At 38.8% G+C, this 18,162-nt stretch overlaps 1 protein-coding gene across 10 annotated transcripts in view; it reads right to left on the bottom strand.

The window, feature by feature from the left end:
• Window positions 1–18,162, bottom strand: part of OSBPL5 (oxysterol binding protein like 5) — a 1,550,034-nt gene that overhangs the window by 558,922 nt on the left and 972,950 nt on the right. For all 10 annotated transcript variants that reach the window (XM_044059004.1, XM_044058998.1, XM_044059002.1 and 7 more), the window contains one exon: window positions 2,088–2,291. In XM_044059004.1, coding sequence (XP_043914939.1) covers window positions 2,088–2,291 — 204 coding nt within the window. The remainder of the gene's footprint in view (window positions 1–2,087; window positions 2,292–18,162) is intronic.

Here is an 18,162-nt window from a genome sequence, read left to right as displayed (position 1 = left end):
ACGCACACACACGTATATCTATTTTTCCATCTGTCTATATAGATCTGTGTTGCTTCAAAATGACTGAAAGTGCTATATATTTGAATCTTTGTGATTCAAACTGTTCTGGTATACAATTTAGAGCTCAAAGTTTTGACACTTGATCATCTGCCAGAAAAATGCCTTTATCCGAAAATGCACTTTCGTGAAAATCAAGTCACCAAACCTCAAAAGAAAATAAAAAAAACAAATACAGTAAACACATTCATGCAGGGGGGCAAGTCCCCTCACCCCCCATGTGGGGGGGCTGTACCCCCCCTTACTTATATATACTAACTCCATGATTGCACTACATTGGGGAAAAGGGAATATTCCCTTATCCTCACTTTACCGTGATCTACAACACAAGCTCCCCTCCCATACACCACGGAAGAAACAATGTACCTGCACCACGACAGGATCCCGGAATTGGCAACTTCTCTTCGCTGAACTGCTTTTCTCGAAAGTGCATTTTTGGATAAATGAACTTCTGCGGAAACAGACTCATATACCTGAAATTTGATTAAGTGTATTTTCGATGGGTAGAAGTAGACCTATACACACACACACACACATATATATATATATATATATATATATATATATATATATATATATATATATATATATATATATATATATATATATATATGTGTGTGTGTGTGTGTATACTCACACACACACACACACACACACACACACACACACACACACACACACACACACACACACATACAGACACACACAAAGACACACATTCACACACATATGCACACATGCGCGTGCGCACACACACAGACACACACACACACACACACACACACATGAGAGCCAGCATCAGTTTTCAGAGGACACAAAGCATTTCGGTTTTCTATATTACTCTGATGCTGTGTAGCACAAGGCCATTTCATTTTACTATAGAATTGATTGGAAAACAGTATGCATCATACATGCAAGAAACACTGCTTATCTGGGTAGACAGCATATGTAATATTAGGGAATAAAACTTCTCCAATGGTTTATATCAAGGCATAGTATGACAGGTGTCCATCATTGCCTGCACTGAGGGGTAGTACTGGGTTAAGTAATGAACATTACCAGAAAATACTATTTTAACACTTTAACTATATGAGAAAAAATTCAACAGAAATAAAAGTAAGTTAATCTTTTACCTTAGTATGGAATATTCAGAACTAAAACAACTAGCTGCATTTTTTGTACTAAACACCATTTTAATAATGTAACTGCAAAGGTATGTATCACAAGGTGAGGTTCAGTTAAAAATAACTATACCTCTAGGTCATCTGGTTCTAATCTTGTCTTCTATAACCAGTTCCTAGAGTTTAATTTCTAGCAATGTCTCTATTACTGAATGATCCATGCCTTTCTGATTTTTTATCTTTACATCAGCTTCAAAATAAAAAATGGTTATCAGTCATTTCCATGGAAAGCAATAATTCAACTTTCTGTAAGGTAGCGGTGCAAATTTACCCACCCCCAAATAATGCTATGATAAGGGTTTTTCCAAAGTAAGGTGTAAGGTTACGGTCCGAGATAAGGCAGTATTGCTTGCAAAAGCATTTACTTGTGTAGTTTTGTTTTGCATCCTACATCTGCCACTACTTAAATGGGCCACATAAGGAGACAGCTACCTGAAATAAAAAATCATACAAAATGGGATTTAGGATTGCCTTCCATGAAACAATTGCTTAATATCTTTGCCTTATTTTGATGTATGCAAGGAAAGTGTGAAACATCATTTATTTTAAGTGAGACATTTTCTGTTGAAGTTAATGTTGCATTCCAGGTTTAGCTGAAAACACTACTTTCAAAGGTAACAGACATGATTATGGTAGTTAATTAAGATTGACTATGGCTTCTTACGTGACATCCGCACAAAGATATAAACTATGATGCAGAACTCATGTTGGCATTTTATATGTGCCAACTCTCTACTGCAAAACAATGGGTTACAACCCATATTAGCCAGGAAGATGTCTCAGACTGAACCATCAGTTTCTAATTCAAAGAAAAAAACATTAACAGTATGACTTTTATTTATTTCTTACCTTCATAGCCCAAATAGATTGGTCCAGCGGGTGGAACAGTTTGAAGCAGAAACCATCTTTCTTTGATGGTCTCTCAATCAGTTCACATGAATTCAGCAGAATGGTGCCTACCCACTGTCCTCTCTTTGGCGTTTTATAAATTAGCAGCACTCCTGGTTTTATCACACACCATAACTTTGTCCAGCCTTTTAATGTTCCACGAATCTAAAGGGAAAAAAAGTCATCAGCATGTTGAAATGCCTTTGTATCCTTGCAATATTTCCAACAGAAGTCTAGGTGCTTCCGTATCAAGTAAAATCCTTCATTTCAGTTGTTATTCTGGCAAGTCACTTTAACATTTAACAGTGTTTTTGGTGAGTATTTCTGGAACAATTGACTAAAAAAGAAAATCTAATGTGTCAGGGCTTTCACTTGTTTTCAGTTGTCAGCTGCATACATGCATATGCAAATATAGTTAATTTTGAACACAACTTTCTAATTGCACTGTGTTTTAACTATAAGCATATTCCAATTAAATTTTAGTGAAAGGATGAAAATTGATTCTCAGCTTCTGGTTTATGAAGTGTTTTCCATTTAATTTCATCACTTTGAAAATCAGTTGTCTGTATGTTAAAAATACATTCCCTTTGCGCTTGGTCATGATATTTAAATAAAATTGTCCATGGCAACAAAGTAAAAGGAAAGAATTATATTTCATTTTTGCACGTGACTGGGAGTTTCCCTCAAGCAGAAAAGGTCTAAAACTTTGTTGCTGGTAGAAAGCAGGTTGGTGCTTTTTTGTCTGCCTGTTTTGATCACATTCTTCAAAGCTAATAACCATGTTCCAGTAACAACTAGTTTGTTTGTTTGTGCCTTTCGACTTTTCCCAGTTAGGGGTCGCCACAGCAGAACTCCGGTCCGCTAATGATTGGTAGTTGATTTTTATGTGCCGAGTTACCAGCCCTGATGCACAACCTTCAATGAAGGTATGCCCATCCACGCATGTCTCCATGCAGATGACGCTCTAGCTGAGAATCTAACTGGACAGTGTCTTACTGTGAGGTGACAACGCTACCGCAGCACCACCACCGTGGCACTTCCAGTAACAACTAGTACTTTGACTAATTTGATGTATCAAAAAATAAATCAGTGTATATAACTTCATCTAAAACTTGGAATATTTTAACACAACCACTCAAACATAACTGGATTAAACATACTTCATGTGTTCCAGCATAACTCAAAACAATAGAAAAAAAGGAAAAAAAGAAAAAAATGTTTTTGATTTTGTCAGTACAGCATAAGTGGATTGTTTGGCTATACTGCAGAAATATATACCCATAAATATTAAGGTGCTCACAAAACAGCCCAAGCAACATGCAAAGGGGAAACATCTATATATTTATATGGTTCTATCTGACTACGTCGACAAGTCAGAACGCCGACAGCGAGAACACCGACGCCAGAAGATCGAAAACGGAGAAGACCGACGGATCAAAACCCCGACGCTGAGAACATCGACATGGGAAAAGGCTGTGGATGTATGCGGTAGTGACGGACGGTAGGGTGCGAGTAAGGTAAGTGTGCGACTGTGATAGTTTGTGGGTTGGGGGCGGGTTAAGTGAGTTAGGGTTAGGGCGCGGGCTAGGTAAGTGTGCGACTGTGATAGTTTGTGGGTTAGCGGGTTAAGTGAGTTAGGGTTAGGGCGGGCTAGGTAAGTGTGCGACTGTGATAGTTTGTGGGTTAGGGCGGTTAAGTGAGTTAGGTTAGGCGGGTTAGGTGAGTGTGCGATAGTGGCGGACCTTAGGGTTAGGGTTTGGGTTAAGGTTGTAGGTAGTTGTGTATGTGAGGTTTAGTGTTGGTTTGTAAGGATTTTGGTGTGCTTGTGTTGTGTGTGTGCTTTTTGGACCGGGATTTGTTTTGTTTGTTGCTTGTCGGGATTATGGTGTGTCGGGCATGTGAGGTTTCGTGTTTGTGAAATGTCGGTTATGTGGTGTCGGTGATTTCGTTTTCGGCTTTTTGACTTGTCGACGTTGTAAGATAGATCCATTTATATCTATAATAATAATATATATGTATATATATATATATATATATATATATATATATATATATATATATATATATATAGCATTGTGCTGGAATGTTGTTAGGATGTTTTCTGCAAGCTGGAGAGTTTGAGTGCAACTAAACCAAATATTCTGTCAAAACTGTATATATATTGTATACGTCCATGTTGTTTTGACAAACATCCTTTTTGTCAAAGAAGTTTCAAGTAAGTACTTTTAATCAAATATGCTGTTTATTGAGTATACTGTTGTTTGAGAGGTGAAATTGTTATATGGAGTGTGACGCCTGTGCCCTGGCCCAGCAATCAAGGAGCCTCAGTTCTCACCACTAACACCAGTGGGGGCATCTCATATAGGAGGAAAGGATAACAAATACACACAGTAAAGTGCAATTTCCCTTAAGAGCACACCGAGATGACAGTCAGTCTCGGGTTGGTCACTCCCTTGCTCTCCAGGTCCCCAATAAGACTCCCCACTGGCACAGCTATAGGGTCCAGATCTCAGCCTAGTGGGCAAGCTAAAACCTCCAGCACCTTCTCTGTCCAAGCAGTACTTTGTGTCCCTGCCCAAGTAGCTGACACACACACACACACACACACACACACACACACACACACACACACACACACACACACACACACACACACACACACACACTTTGAGAAGAGTGTATACAAGCACACAGACACTCCTGGGGAAGGCTGACACATGCTCTCCAGCTGTGCCCCTTTTTCCCAGACTATACAGTAGAAATCCTTGCCACCACCCAGCTAATATTTATCAGCTACTCAAAGGCTCTTAAAAGGGTGCCCAATTATTACTGTGCAATATTATTATCCAATTGGCAGTATAACTAAACAGTCAAGGCTTATTAGAGTGACTTGGTACAGGATCACTATATACATGCAATGTACTCTTAGAGTTTAACTTATCTCTACACAAAAAAGCCACAGTTGAAAGGTTTTTAAATATTTAATAATAAATAATAAAAACACAAGACAATACTTTTTACTATACAGTGCTAGTCAAGAGTTCAGAGATAACAGAAAAATACTTAAAATAATTCAGTAGTACAGTTCTGACATCACAGAAAAACACAGTCTAAACTTTCTAGTTTCTAGCTATTTCTAAGAGAAAACACTTCTAAAATAACTTACATATAGAACACAGGCAGAGTGCTGATGAGTTGGATGGTCAAGACAAAATGCTTAATGCTCTCTGATTTTCTCTGTTTTTAAAATCACATTCCTGGTTCCCATTACATCATTCTTTACACTTCCCTGGGTTCCCAGGCTAACAGAAACTACATTTACATTCTTCACCTCTGGGCAGGAACCAGAGCAATAAAGGACATTTATGCATGCAAATTCTAACCATTAACTCTGGCCTTCACCTAGACAGGCCAGAGCCGACTTTAGATCAAAGGGTCACAACATGCTTTACTTAGTCAGCAGAGTGCACTGTTGTTACACTTTTGTAACAGCATTTTTTCCATTTAAGACAACAAGCCTGTGGCTTACATTGATATTCACAAATGACAGAATTATCTATAAAATTCTATCTGGCTAGGCTGGCAGCCTTCACATGGAGGAAGATGGATTTTGAAAGAAGGGTGGATTGGTTATGTAAATGGACAAACTTTCAGGTATATTGAGAGTTTTAAATTTTTGGCATTAAGGGGTAGTGGTGTGTGTGTGTGTGTGTGTGTGTGTCTGTGTGTGTGTGTGTGTTGTGGATGTGTAATGATGTATCTGGTGTGTGGTTGACTGTCTTGTGTAGTGGTAGTGTTAAGATAAGGCTTTTCTAAGGTAAAGTGTAGCATTAGTATGCATTACTAAGGTGGTACAATGGGGTGAATATGACGTTTCTACTATGATACTTAGACTGAAGTGTCCAGTGGCCCCTAAAATGCTAATGATGTCTCTAAGCATGATAGAGGTTTTGAGAAAGTGCTCATACTGCCAGCATTTTCACCTACAGTTGTGTTCAACAGCCTATGAGTTGTGCCACTGGAAAGAGTAGAATCCCTAAATCATGCAAATATCAATGCCAGTATGACAAACATAAAGGCAAATGCCCTGGACTGTCAGTATGGGGTGTACAAGGGACTTTATTGCTTACTGCCACTATTAAAGGGGGAACGATCTGCATGACACATAACTGTGGCAAGCCCCTACTACTGCACACAACAGCTAACAATGTCAGGGATTTAATAATGTCTGAGCTGCTGCTGTTAGATAGGATGTTTCCCATGCCAAGTCACATATGGAGATATAATCAATACATACAGATGCCAGCATGGGGAAAAACAAATCTACTCTTCTTTTCTTTGTTGCTTTGATGTCCGGTAAGTCTGAGACAGGATATCATGCTATGTTCAATCTACTCTTTGATATGGTGTGGGCATTGTATGGGAGGAAGATTTCAAGCTGAGATTCTCAACTGCTAGCAACATAAGGGATTTTGAAGAGACAGCAATGAAAGTAGCATTAACAAAGTTGCTGTATGCAGACAATGTGGCATTACACGCAGAGGCTGACTCTAAGTAAGAACTTAAGCAAAGGATAGGGGAATGGAATGCAAAAGTAAAGGCATATGGGATGAAACTGAGTACAGTTCAGACAGTTGTAATGACAGCAAATGGGGGAAATCAGAAACAGCTGAAAAGTGAGATAGAAGGGAAAACAGTGTAAAAGGTTAACATCGTCAAGTGCCTGGGAGGGGTGGTTGAGGAGAAGGGAAGTCTGAACGAGGAGGTCAAATCTAGAATCAGAAGGGCTACAGCTAACTGGTAGAGAGTGTCAGGGATATTGTATGACAGAAGAATGCCAAATAAGCTGAAAAGTAAAGTGTACAAAATGGTGGTGTAGCCAGTAGTTTTGTATGGTACAGGAACCTGGGTAGCAAAAGCAAAGCAGCTGAGGGAGCTAGAGGTGATGGAGATGAAGTGTCTGAGATGGGTGGTAGGATGCACACTGTGGGACAGATGATGAAATGAGGACATTAGAGCAGAAGGAAAGGGAGCTTCAGTTAAAGAAAAGGTCATAGACAACAGATTACAGTGGTTCAAGGACATGTGCAGAAGTAAAGAATACAATCTGATGAAGAAGATTCGGGACAGACAGGAAGACGACAAGAGGAAATGAGGGTATACATCAAAGAGGTGGATCTACTGTGTGAGAGTAGACCTGTGACAGTCAGGCATGAGTATTAAAGAAAGTAGAAATGTGGAATTGATTAGAGAGAGATGGTGACAGCTGATATGACACCCCAACTCCAAGTAGAAATGAGAAAAAGGGGGTTTAATGACAGTAATGAGGATAATTAAATAATTTCCCAAGGCACAGCACAGGGCTTGCAATTTCCACATGTTATTATATGCATGGTTTGTGCATGAAGGCAGATTCAAAATCTCAGACTTATAAGATTATTGGGTACAGACACTGTCTTTTTCATATAACGCAGACAGTTGGTTGCTTTGGCATTCATGATGCCAAAGGATATACCAGACGGGTTGATCGTCTCTTTCTGAAATTTTCTGAAGTGACTTGAGACCTGATAGAATTCTTGACTAAAAATTATCTACATGGCTCTTCAGTATAGGAAAAAAGGAATAATGACTGCTAAGAAATGAAGACACCTGCCTATATAGCCCTCAACTTCTGATGGTGTTATATTACCTGTCCTGGTCTCCTATGTTCACAAAATGGTTCTGAGTCTCAACACCACAGATTTAAATATATGCTGGGAGAATACATGCATTTCCTAATCACTTGCTATGGGTTATACAACATGAAAAAAAAAACATATCTCAATGCTGGAGAAAAGCTCAGTACTGAGTAGTTCATTTAGCATGCATCATCCTGTAATGCAGTTAGCTTCCCTTTATAGACCTGCTGATATATCCCTTTAAGTTGTGGTCGTGTTATAATCTTGCCACATCCTCAAAATGCTCCCGAGTCCTGGAATTACCAACTCAGAAATGTGACAGAATGAAGCTAATCTTTCATAAGTCACTTGTGGGTTACACAAGATGAAAAACAACAGTCATGTGAGTGACCGGCAACTTTATCTTCATGCATGGAACAGCAAGGGTTCATCTGAAGAAAGCTCACTGCCAAGTGGATGGACAAGTAAGCATCATCAGGAACTGAGCACCCTGTGACACAAACAGCATCCCGACTGCCATTGCATGGGCGCTGGAACCATAGAGCCAGGGGGACGTGGAGCCCCCCCATTTGTACAGCTGCAAGACCTGTCAGGATGAATTAATGAAGTGGAGCTTTCACGCTAATGTGGATTTGTGTGCTGAACTTAAACCAACAACAGGTAGTATACCTGCTTTTGATGCAGAAGGCTGTGGGTTCTACTCCCACAGTATGCAGATGGATCACTGATACTGTACTGTGTTATACTTTAATGGGAGTGGATACTGCAGTCCTATGAATGTCCTCCTTTGGAGAAGTTACCTAGTAACTATGAACCCGTTATCAGTTTGCTATCCATTCCCCACTGTAAAATTATTAGCTTAACATTTTTTAATATAGCACAGGCAATTTATTCCTCAAGGGTAACAGGCAATGCATTTGTAGATGAAACAATGAAATATAAGGTTGTTTGCTAGCAGCAACCTCTTCATTAGTTACGGATCCCTTTAATGTGGAATTATTTAGATTACTTACTTATGCAGAGATTTTGCATTTTTACTGATCTTGGTGGACAGAAGTTTGAGCATCTTTTATGGTTGAAATTTTCTGAAATGGGTAGTTTTGTCATTATTGGTTCATACAGTTTGTTTCATTGCTTACTAGAAGACTGTTTCAAACTACAAATTTAAAACACATTCTAACAAGTGGTACTGTATTATATAAGGAATATAATTTAATACAATCAGGTTAATACAATCAGGAAGGTGAATCAAAGAATGTATACATGTACGCTTGCTCACAGGATGTAGGAGATCAAAGCAGGGGAAGAGACCAGTCACCAATGGAGTCCCCAAGGGTTCGGTGCTGAGACTTTTTCTGTTTGGCATATACATCTCAAAAGTAAAAGGAAATACCAAAGGGCTTTGGCCAACTAAGTCTGAGATGACTGCAAGCTAGGAGCAGTTACTGAATCCCCAGATGACTTAACCATCATGTAGGAAGGTTTGTCCCAAACAATAACTGGTGCCAGAATCATGAATTGAAACTAAACTCCAAGAAATACATTATCATATCCTTTGGGAAGCCATCTACTTCAGTGAGCTGCCAAATTGACAATGCCCCCTGAGAACTGACCCTGTTGTTTGGGATTTGGAAACTTGTGTGTATAGTGGCCTAACTTTTGACCAACATGTGCCCAGAGTCATAAGAAAATGTTTCTATATTGCACAGCTTATAAACAAATTGATTGTGACTAGATCTAGAGATGCTATTGTCCCCATTTACAAAGTCCTCATTAGGTCAATCATTTTGTATAATGCCCACTTTGGCATGTATCTGTCCGGCCCCATGTAACAATTGGAATACCTACAGAGATACCTTACTAAAAGGATACAAGTCCTAAACAATAGGTCTTGCGTGGACCACCTCAAAGATTTATTACTATACTCAGTATTCTATAGAGTGCTTATAGGTGACATGTCTGGCATACAGGGCATCCTCCGACCTAATACAGATGGACCTACTGAACATCAGCAAGTCAAATGGCTTCAGAAATACTCAGTTCAGGTATCTAAACTGAATGTTGTGGAGAGATGGATACATATCCAGAACAGACTATCCATTCAAGTAAAACAAAGCTCATCCCTGTTCATATTCAAATGCAACCTGGATCTATGGATGGGTAATAGAAAATGTACTCCAGGATTTCCCCTTGTGCCACTAATGGACAGAAGCAGTTCCTAAATGCTGCATCCCTTACATGGGTCCCCTCAAACTCTCTATAGTGTGATTGCATCTATTCTCATTAGGGCTAATATACAATTATCAGACATCGGATAGGTAAGACCAATCAGGAAATGTTAATTCAAGTAAGCAAAATGGAAATTGGCTACGCTTAAAATGTCCTCCAAGTGAACCTATGTTGTGGTAGTAAATAGTTTAAAAAATTGCCCTTTTTAGATCACTAAGTGCCCGCACCTCTGTGCAGCTAAAATCCTACAGGTTTTTACTTAGCAGCAGAGTAACTTTTGATAGCTCACACAGAATTCCTTCAAACACTGTTGATGGTTACACTGATTACAATACTATGTGAATAAAGATCTGTTTCTCTACAATTGTGAATATTTTGAAGATAGTTTTCATTTATGAACATCTGGCATTTATTTTTTTATGCTCCAACATCTTTCAAATTTGCACACTGGTTACAGTTATGAATTTTGCAAGCAAGCAAAACCTTTCACAATAATACTGACTGGCATATATTTATATGCAAATTTCTTTCAGAAATAATTAGAATGCTAATTTCATAAACTCATTCACGTATTTTCATCCTTATGCAATTCACATTTATACTATTTGCAGTTACAAAGAGGCTCTAGAGTGGTGAAAAATTCCCACCAGTATCAATGTACACCTTTGTTTTCTGCAGCAGAATTCATCATAGGTCTTAACAATGAGCACATCCTGCTGAACTGATAAGCTCACATGGGATCTTACCTTGTTCAGAGAAATGGACCTCATTGAGTGAAGACTCCATTTATAGTTGCTGCAGAGTCAGACAGTGTTTTTTGGCCTAAATAGTCTGGAAGGGTAATGAAAATTACCCCCCCCCCCAAACTCCACTAAAAGAAAATGTCTGTGTTATAACTTGAACAAACTAGAAGCATGTGTTTGAACTGCCTTTGCCAGAAAGGTGTGGGTTTGGCAGTGAACATAGACCAGAGCATCACTTTTGACAATTATTCAAATCAAGGGGAAGGAAATGTCCTGGAGAGCTCCCTGAACCATCATTCTAAACATCAACTATAACTAAAGATTCAGGAATCCAGTCTGATCTTGATTTTCAGGAGTTCAGCACCCCAGAGTTTGACCTTTTCACTACAGAAGTGAATGTGGTTCTGCTTGTTTTGACTGGTGTTACAGGATGAAGGGGACTTGATGACAGATATGTTTTCTTTGCCAGGAAAAGAGAATCATTTTATGCCTTTGCACCTTTTACTCTGATTCTGCACCTCGTCACAAAATTTCACAGAAGACCAGAACACTCATCTTCATTTAGCTGTGATGGCTAAGGAGGACAGGGTTCCATAGGATCATAGGAAGCTACTAGGTTATTGGCTCTGAGGCCCTTAACCATCCTAGCCAAGAATTTAGCCCATGTTCCAACAAGTCAGCAAACTATGCCACTGTCCAGCAGGGACATGGGTGGAATCCCAGGGGTGTATTTTCTATTCCTCATCCAGTTATCAAGGTTGCGCTTAAAAAGGTTTCATTTCAGGCTTTCAAGTCCTTCTAAATATTCTTATAGAAGCCTAAGAAATGCTTCCACTTCAGGCCGTGATTTCTGTGACTTGAACCAATTGCCCATTTTAAAACAGCCCCACTGTTCTTTGGGACTTTGATCTTCTTAGTAGCCATTACCTCTGCTTACAGGATTTCTGAGCTACTGTTCTTGATCTGTACGGATACATAGCTGGTCTATCACTACAGCAATAGGATTAACCCACAACTTATATTTTCTCCCAAAAGTGGTTTCAGGACTGCCTCTAAACCAATCCATGCATGTTTTCTTTACAGGTCTAGTCAGTTTGTAGCCATCATACCTCTCAAATGATCTGCATTTTATGGAACATTCCAGTTCTAGCCTCACAAATTCCATCTGCTCCCCTGCTCTAATTTGACTGTAGATGGCTGTGATTTCTGCTCTTTCATTGCCTAAGCTATAGAACCACTGAAAGAAAGGCTTCTTGAATTTTGTCACAGTCAATACATACCATAAGCAGACAGCATCTATTTTTAACACCTTTACTGAATTGTCCCTTAAGACATAGGCAAGCATACCTTTATATAAAAGAAAACAAACACATATTAACATGTTACTACTTGTAGGTTGCCAATGTATGGTGAACCTCCAGTGGCCAAAGAATCACACCAGACTCCTTCAGCAGACAGAACTGAAATGATGGACTGGAAAGAGCACATTATTGACAGGGTCTGAATGTCAGACAGAGGGGAAGACAGTGAACTGTTATCAGAACAGAAGGAGCTGAACTGGCAGATCCGGTTAAATGCAACTAATAAACCCAGATTAAATGATATGTTATCTCTTAGCTGCATTTTAAAAGCAAGAGCTGCTAAATTAAAATAAGTATTTAAATATTTTACACTTTCAAGTAGTATTGCATTAAGTTTTATATCTTTAATGTTTGTTTTATATGTATTTGTATTTGTGCTTCGTATATATGCACTGTCACTTTAAAGGCTGTTACATTTGTTCTAGACAAGGGTTTTTATTGGTTAAATACCTTTCAATAGGTATATTTAAACAGATTTGCTTCCTGTGTTCTCTTTTTCTCTCTAATGATGCCTTTACTGAAGGCGAAAGTGCTTAGAAATTAAATTATACTTCTTTATTCAGCTGTGCTATTTCCAGTCAGTTAATTTCGGTTGTGGTCTGCTGGAGGAGTCTGGTGTATTTCATTTGCCATTGGAGTTTCATGTTAATATGTTCAGAGTTACAAACATTATAGATCATATGCATGCTTTTTTTTAAAACAAGAAACATTTTTATTAAATTATCATGTATGACATAGGCAGTCTTACATTTATATAAATGAAAATAAACCAGACCGACACAGTCTCATTTGCAAACATTAAATATTGCAAACCATGCCAACACAACTGTAGCTGCAAACATTATACATCACTCATTATAGCCAGTGATTATCACAATGCTGACATAACTGTAGCTGCAAACATTATACATCACTCATAATATAGCCAGTGATTATCAGTCAACCATTACATAGCTCATTTAGATCCTGCCTTCTTTTAAACCTTGTTCCTCCTCTGCATGTATTGATTCCACAATTCCCATTTTTTCGTATGTAATTTGCTCTTAGCTTTTTCAGAATATCCCAATTCTAGTTGTTTTATCTCTGTTACTACCTTTGCTACTTCTAGTAAAGCTGGTTTAGACTTTGATTTCCATTTTTAGGAATTGCTTTTTTGGCAGCCATCCTAATTAGACTCAGCAACGCTTTACCATGTCAAGGCAATTCTGATTCTGTATCATAACTCAAAAAATCATTTCCTTAGTTACACCAATTTGCTCACACAGCACCTCTAACAGAACAGTCTGCAGGGAATCTTTAAAGTCTGCCAACTCATTACACTTACTTCTTTTTTCCCCATCACACCTCCAACATTTTCTGTCTACCTGAGGAAAAATTCTTTGAAATGTACCTGAGGTATAAAATACCTGTGTAAACGCTTCCAAGCAGAGATCCTAAATCTTTTAGACTTTGCTAAATATCTGGGAGAGATACATATATCCCCCATTGTTTCTTTGTGAAATGCTTATCCAGTCTCTCTTCCCAATCTTTTCTAACCTCCTCTGATTGATTCTTATGGTTATCATGCAGTCTTTTATATGTTCTACTAATTATTCCTTTCTTCAAGGCAACTTCTGTTCTACATTCTAATAAAAAGTCTACCAGTGCTGGTCTTATGTTTAAGACGCCCCCCCCCCCCTATTTCTTTGCCTATACTCTGATATCAATCTTTGATAGGGAAGGCGATCTCTAACCTGCATTCCAAATAAGTTCTTGGTGTCTTCCAATTCTATTACCTTTCCCTCTCTATTTTTTTCTGCCAATACCTTGGCCTATTTGCCAGTTTTCTCCAATAAATTCCAGCTCCCTCTTGCCTGTTGTCTGTATCCCTAATTGCAGTCATCCCTATTGGCAGAATCTCCTTTCTCCATTCCCATGTTGGCTTAATTCTTGGAATACGTTCTGCTACTTTATGAATATAATATTCTGTATGATTACTGTTATTCTCCTTAAAGGATAAACAGATAGCATTTAGATGAAAAAAGATAAGCAGACAGCATCTAGATGACTATGCTAATAGTGCTGTCATTTTAAAAGCTTATATCATACTAAGGCATATGGATTAGTCAGTGTTTGTATACATGACTGCTGAACTTGAATAAATGCATTACGTCCCATTCCCCCAGCATGCTGAATTTACAAGCAAACCATCTTAATTTCACACAACAGTTTTGCTGATGACAGACTGTTGTGCTTTAGAATGACATCACAATGAGGATGAGACTTGGACAGATTGCACTGCAGTGTTGAGATGGTTGTTGTTAGACTGCCAAACTGTGCTTCTTGGCTGCATATTCATTCTTCTTCCAAGAATGGAAGGAATTTCTTAAGGAATAGAGGACAGAAAGAGGGTGACTGCTGTGACAGTCACAACTGGCTATCAAGTTAAAAAATAAATAAATAAAAAGGATTTGTAACTATCTTGTGTGGTCTTGATCTGCAGTCTGTGGAGCTGCCTGCCCCCCTTTTATTTCTCACTCATTTCTGTGTAAGAAAAAAAATGTTGGTGTTAACTTGAGAATGGGAGCCATACGCTGCTGGATGCTAGCACAGCGGAGATTTGGACCATCATCCATTCCTCAAAGCTTCCTTTTCTTAAAATGTTATTAGTCAGGGTATTCTAGCACTGATCATTTAACATCTGACGTACTTTGACTTTACTATTGTAGTATACCTGACCAATGTCATTTTATATGAACAGAAACAAGGATGCTGTTTTCTGGCAGGACAACAAACATTGTACAGTTACAGGTATGGATCACAAGCCTTGCTTCTTTTTATTACAGCAGTTAACTGAACTGCATTTGATTTCCTGGATTATCCATAAGGCCTATGCACAGTAACGGCATTATGTACATTATGTGAAATGAAGGAGAATAGTTTTAATTTTTGTCCTTAGAAAGCAGGAAGTATGCAGGAAATAGACATTCTTGCTTGGTCAAAACATGGGAGAAAGCATGGTGATGGGAACTTGGTTACTGTTCGTGTAAAGCCTAATTCTGATAAGCACACTGTGCCCAGCAGGATTAGATGAAACATGAAGGGCTGAACAGGAGATAGAAGGAAACCTGAAGCAATGGAACATAAACATGTATTTTCTAGATAATACTTTATCTGTAATAGCTGTGAAGTCTGATAGAGAGAAAACTAGAGAACAGTGAGGGGGGGTCTTGTGGGTACTGATATTAAATATAAGAACTGCATTAACTGTGGGCTGCATAATTAATGTTTCTAAGAAGCTGAAAGTTGCAGAAAGTGATACTGGTCTACTTGCTATCATAATGACTGGTCTACTTGCAATAATGACTAACAGCCATGTGACTTCTTTAGGAATACACTGAATACTAATGAATTGAGGGGTAGTGTCAAGAGGCAGGCAATTTAGGGTGATTTAATATACAACAATTTTATGTTTTTATTTTTATACAGTTAAATGGGAGTAAACCTTTTTTTGGTACAGAACTAAATGAAAGTAAATTAGAATGTTAGGGAACAAAAAAGGGATAGCTAACCAGAAAGAACAGAATATGTGGCTTGGGGCAATATTTTTAGAATATGCTATCCAAGTCATTCAACCAGTGGGATTCATGTATGTATTGTTACCAATGTGATGGTATTCATGCTATCAGTCATAGGTTTTGCTAAGATTATAAGTATTTGTGGTGTTGATACCACAAGGGTCCTAGCTTTGTTGGCCATACCAACTTTTGCAGGTCATGCCACAGACGTGGTAAGTTTTTTACATAAACTAATTTTGAGTGCTATGATTTTGCATACATGTATACATTCTTTGATTCATTTTGGACCCTCTGTGATCATCACCTGCTTTGATTTTTGAAATCTGGGCCAGTGAGAAGGACACAGTCCAGCAAAGTATCAGAAGTTCAAGAATTGATAGTGCAAATCCTGGAACTCTGAGAAATTAAGTGAGATCTTCAAATCACAGCAAAGTGTGAAACTTGCTATTGCACATTAAAAAAGTGATGTCTGGAGGGGAGGCTATCCCCCCGCCACCCCACACTTCTTGCTGTTAAATCTGGGAACACTGTACCTTACAGAAGCTTGAATTTTTCATAATGCAGCTAATTTCAGAATTAGTACATATTTCCCTTTCTTAATCACTTGTGTTTTCCTAGTTTTGAGAATTTTACTTACGGTCCTTGAACATACAACTTGTAGCTCTCAATGACTTACCTGCATAGTTAGGGATAACGGTCCCACATCAGAACACATATTTAAAAATATTGGTACTGCTGACTTAGAACATTGACTGAGTAAGACAGCCTGAATTACTGTGAATTTTCTGAATTAAAATGTGTTTATGATGATGATTTTGTAATCCACTGTATTTTCTCAAAAAGCATAAAAGTTTAGGAGATACAAAACAAAGTTTTCACACAAAATCAAGGGCATCCCTGAAAATCAGGAATAGTGAAGAGGTAAGTTTGTGCCATTAACTCTCAGTTGTCACTTTCCACTTTTGTCAAGCTCATAGAACCTCCACTGGCACCTTTTTACAACAGGATTCAGCTTTCTGAACCTTTCTCCTTTGGCCACCCTGGAAGGTTAGGATTTCATACCGTGAGTCTTTTGCAACAGATCCTCACTGCAGAAGACCTCAGGTATACGGACTCACCATATCAACTGAATTGCAAGGAGGCTTTGTATAGTGGGGGCTTATTGTGACCCGTCCACCCTCTGTGGCTTGATGGTCTCTCTGTATCCTATGAGTATATATATATATATATCAAGGGCGCCCACAGGCAGGTGCAAGGGGGTGCACTTGCACCCCACTGGAATCGGCTACGGCTAGATAATTAAAAAAAAAAAGTTTTTTTTTTTTTTTTTACGCACATTCTCCTTTAAGAAGGAGTCCAAATAGTCCAGTCGCAGGCGTGCTGACATCATCGTTGTCAGTTTAAGGTTTGTGAGCGGGAACTAGCAAGCGGCAGCACTTTCAGGAAGAGAGAAGATGGGAACGGGACCTAACGACCGGAAGATGGGAGCGGGACCTGACGACCGGAAGATGGGAGCACAAACGGAAGGAAGGAAGATGGGGCACTTTCAGGGTGTGTGTGTGTGTGTGTGTGTGTGTGTGTGTGTGTGTGTGTGTGTGTGTGTGTGTGTGTGTGTGTGTGTAAAATGCCCCAGGTGTACATGGTGGTGGGTAGTGAATAAGGCTTGAACCCTGTACCTTGGGCCCAAGTGGCAAGAGCCTGAATTCCCTACCCACCACCATTTGTGAAAATGTTGCAGGATTTTCCCTCATACTTTTTCTGTTCCTCATAAAATCTGTGGTTTCTGCATTTGTGTCCTTGTTGCCTGACAGCTACATGTTCTCTGGTTTTATTCTTGGCTGTCTGGAGTGTTTCTCCCTGGGCCTCTGCTAAAACTTAGCTTTTTTTTTTTTTTTTCAAAGTCAGACTTTCCTGGTTAACAAAAGTTAAAAAAATGGACACTTGTCAGACTTCATATTCTTCAGAAAGTGTATGTTAACAAAAGCTTTTATTCTAGCAATTTTCTAAGTGTACAAGATGGATATTTGAAATGTATCCCTGTGTTTGGGACTGTATCCCCATTATTGGCTTCGTCCAGGTTTTGTGCTAGGGTTGAGAGTTATGGTAAGAACTGAATTCACTGAATATGTTTGAGGGCTGTATTCACCCAGTATTGGCTTTGTTCAGGTATTTATTGGCTTCATCCAGGTTTTTGCTAATGTTGAGAGCTATGGTAAGAACTGATTTCACTGAATATGTTTGGGGCTATATTCTCCCATTACTGGCTTTGTCCGGGTGTTATTTGCTAAGAGGTTGAGAGCTATGGTGAGAACTGAATTCACTGAATGTTTGGTGGTTGTAGTAGTCACCCATTATTGGCTTTGTTCAGGTCTTTTGTGCTAAGAGGCTGACAGCTGTGCTATGGTGAGAACTGAATTCACTAAATGGTAGCTATTTAAGTTTCAGTCTTCCTCTTTCACAAAACAGTT

Source organism: Protopterus annectens, chromosome 17.part0, assembly GCF_019279795.1.
Source record: "Protopterus annectens isolate FY-2018-M chromosome 17.part0, PAN1.0, whole genome shotgun sequence".
Lineage (NCBI taxonomy): Eukaryota > Metazoa > Chordata > Ceratodontiformes > Protopteridae > Protopterus > Protopterus annectens.
The sequence above is the reverse complement of the archived record's forward strand: the minus strand, read 5'-3'. Positions and strand labels throughout refer to the sequence as shown.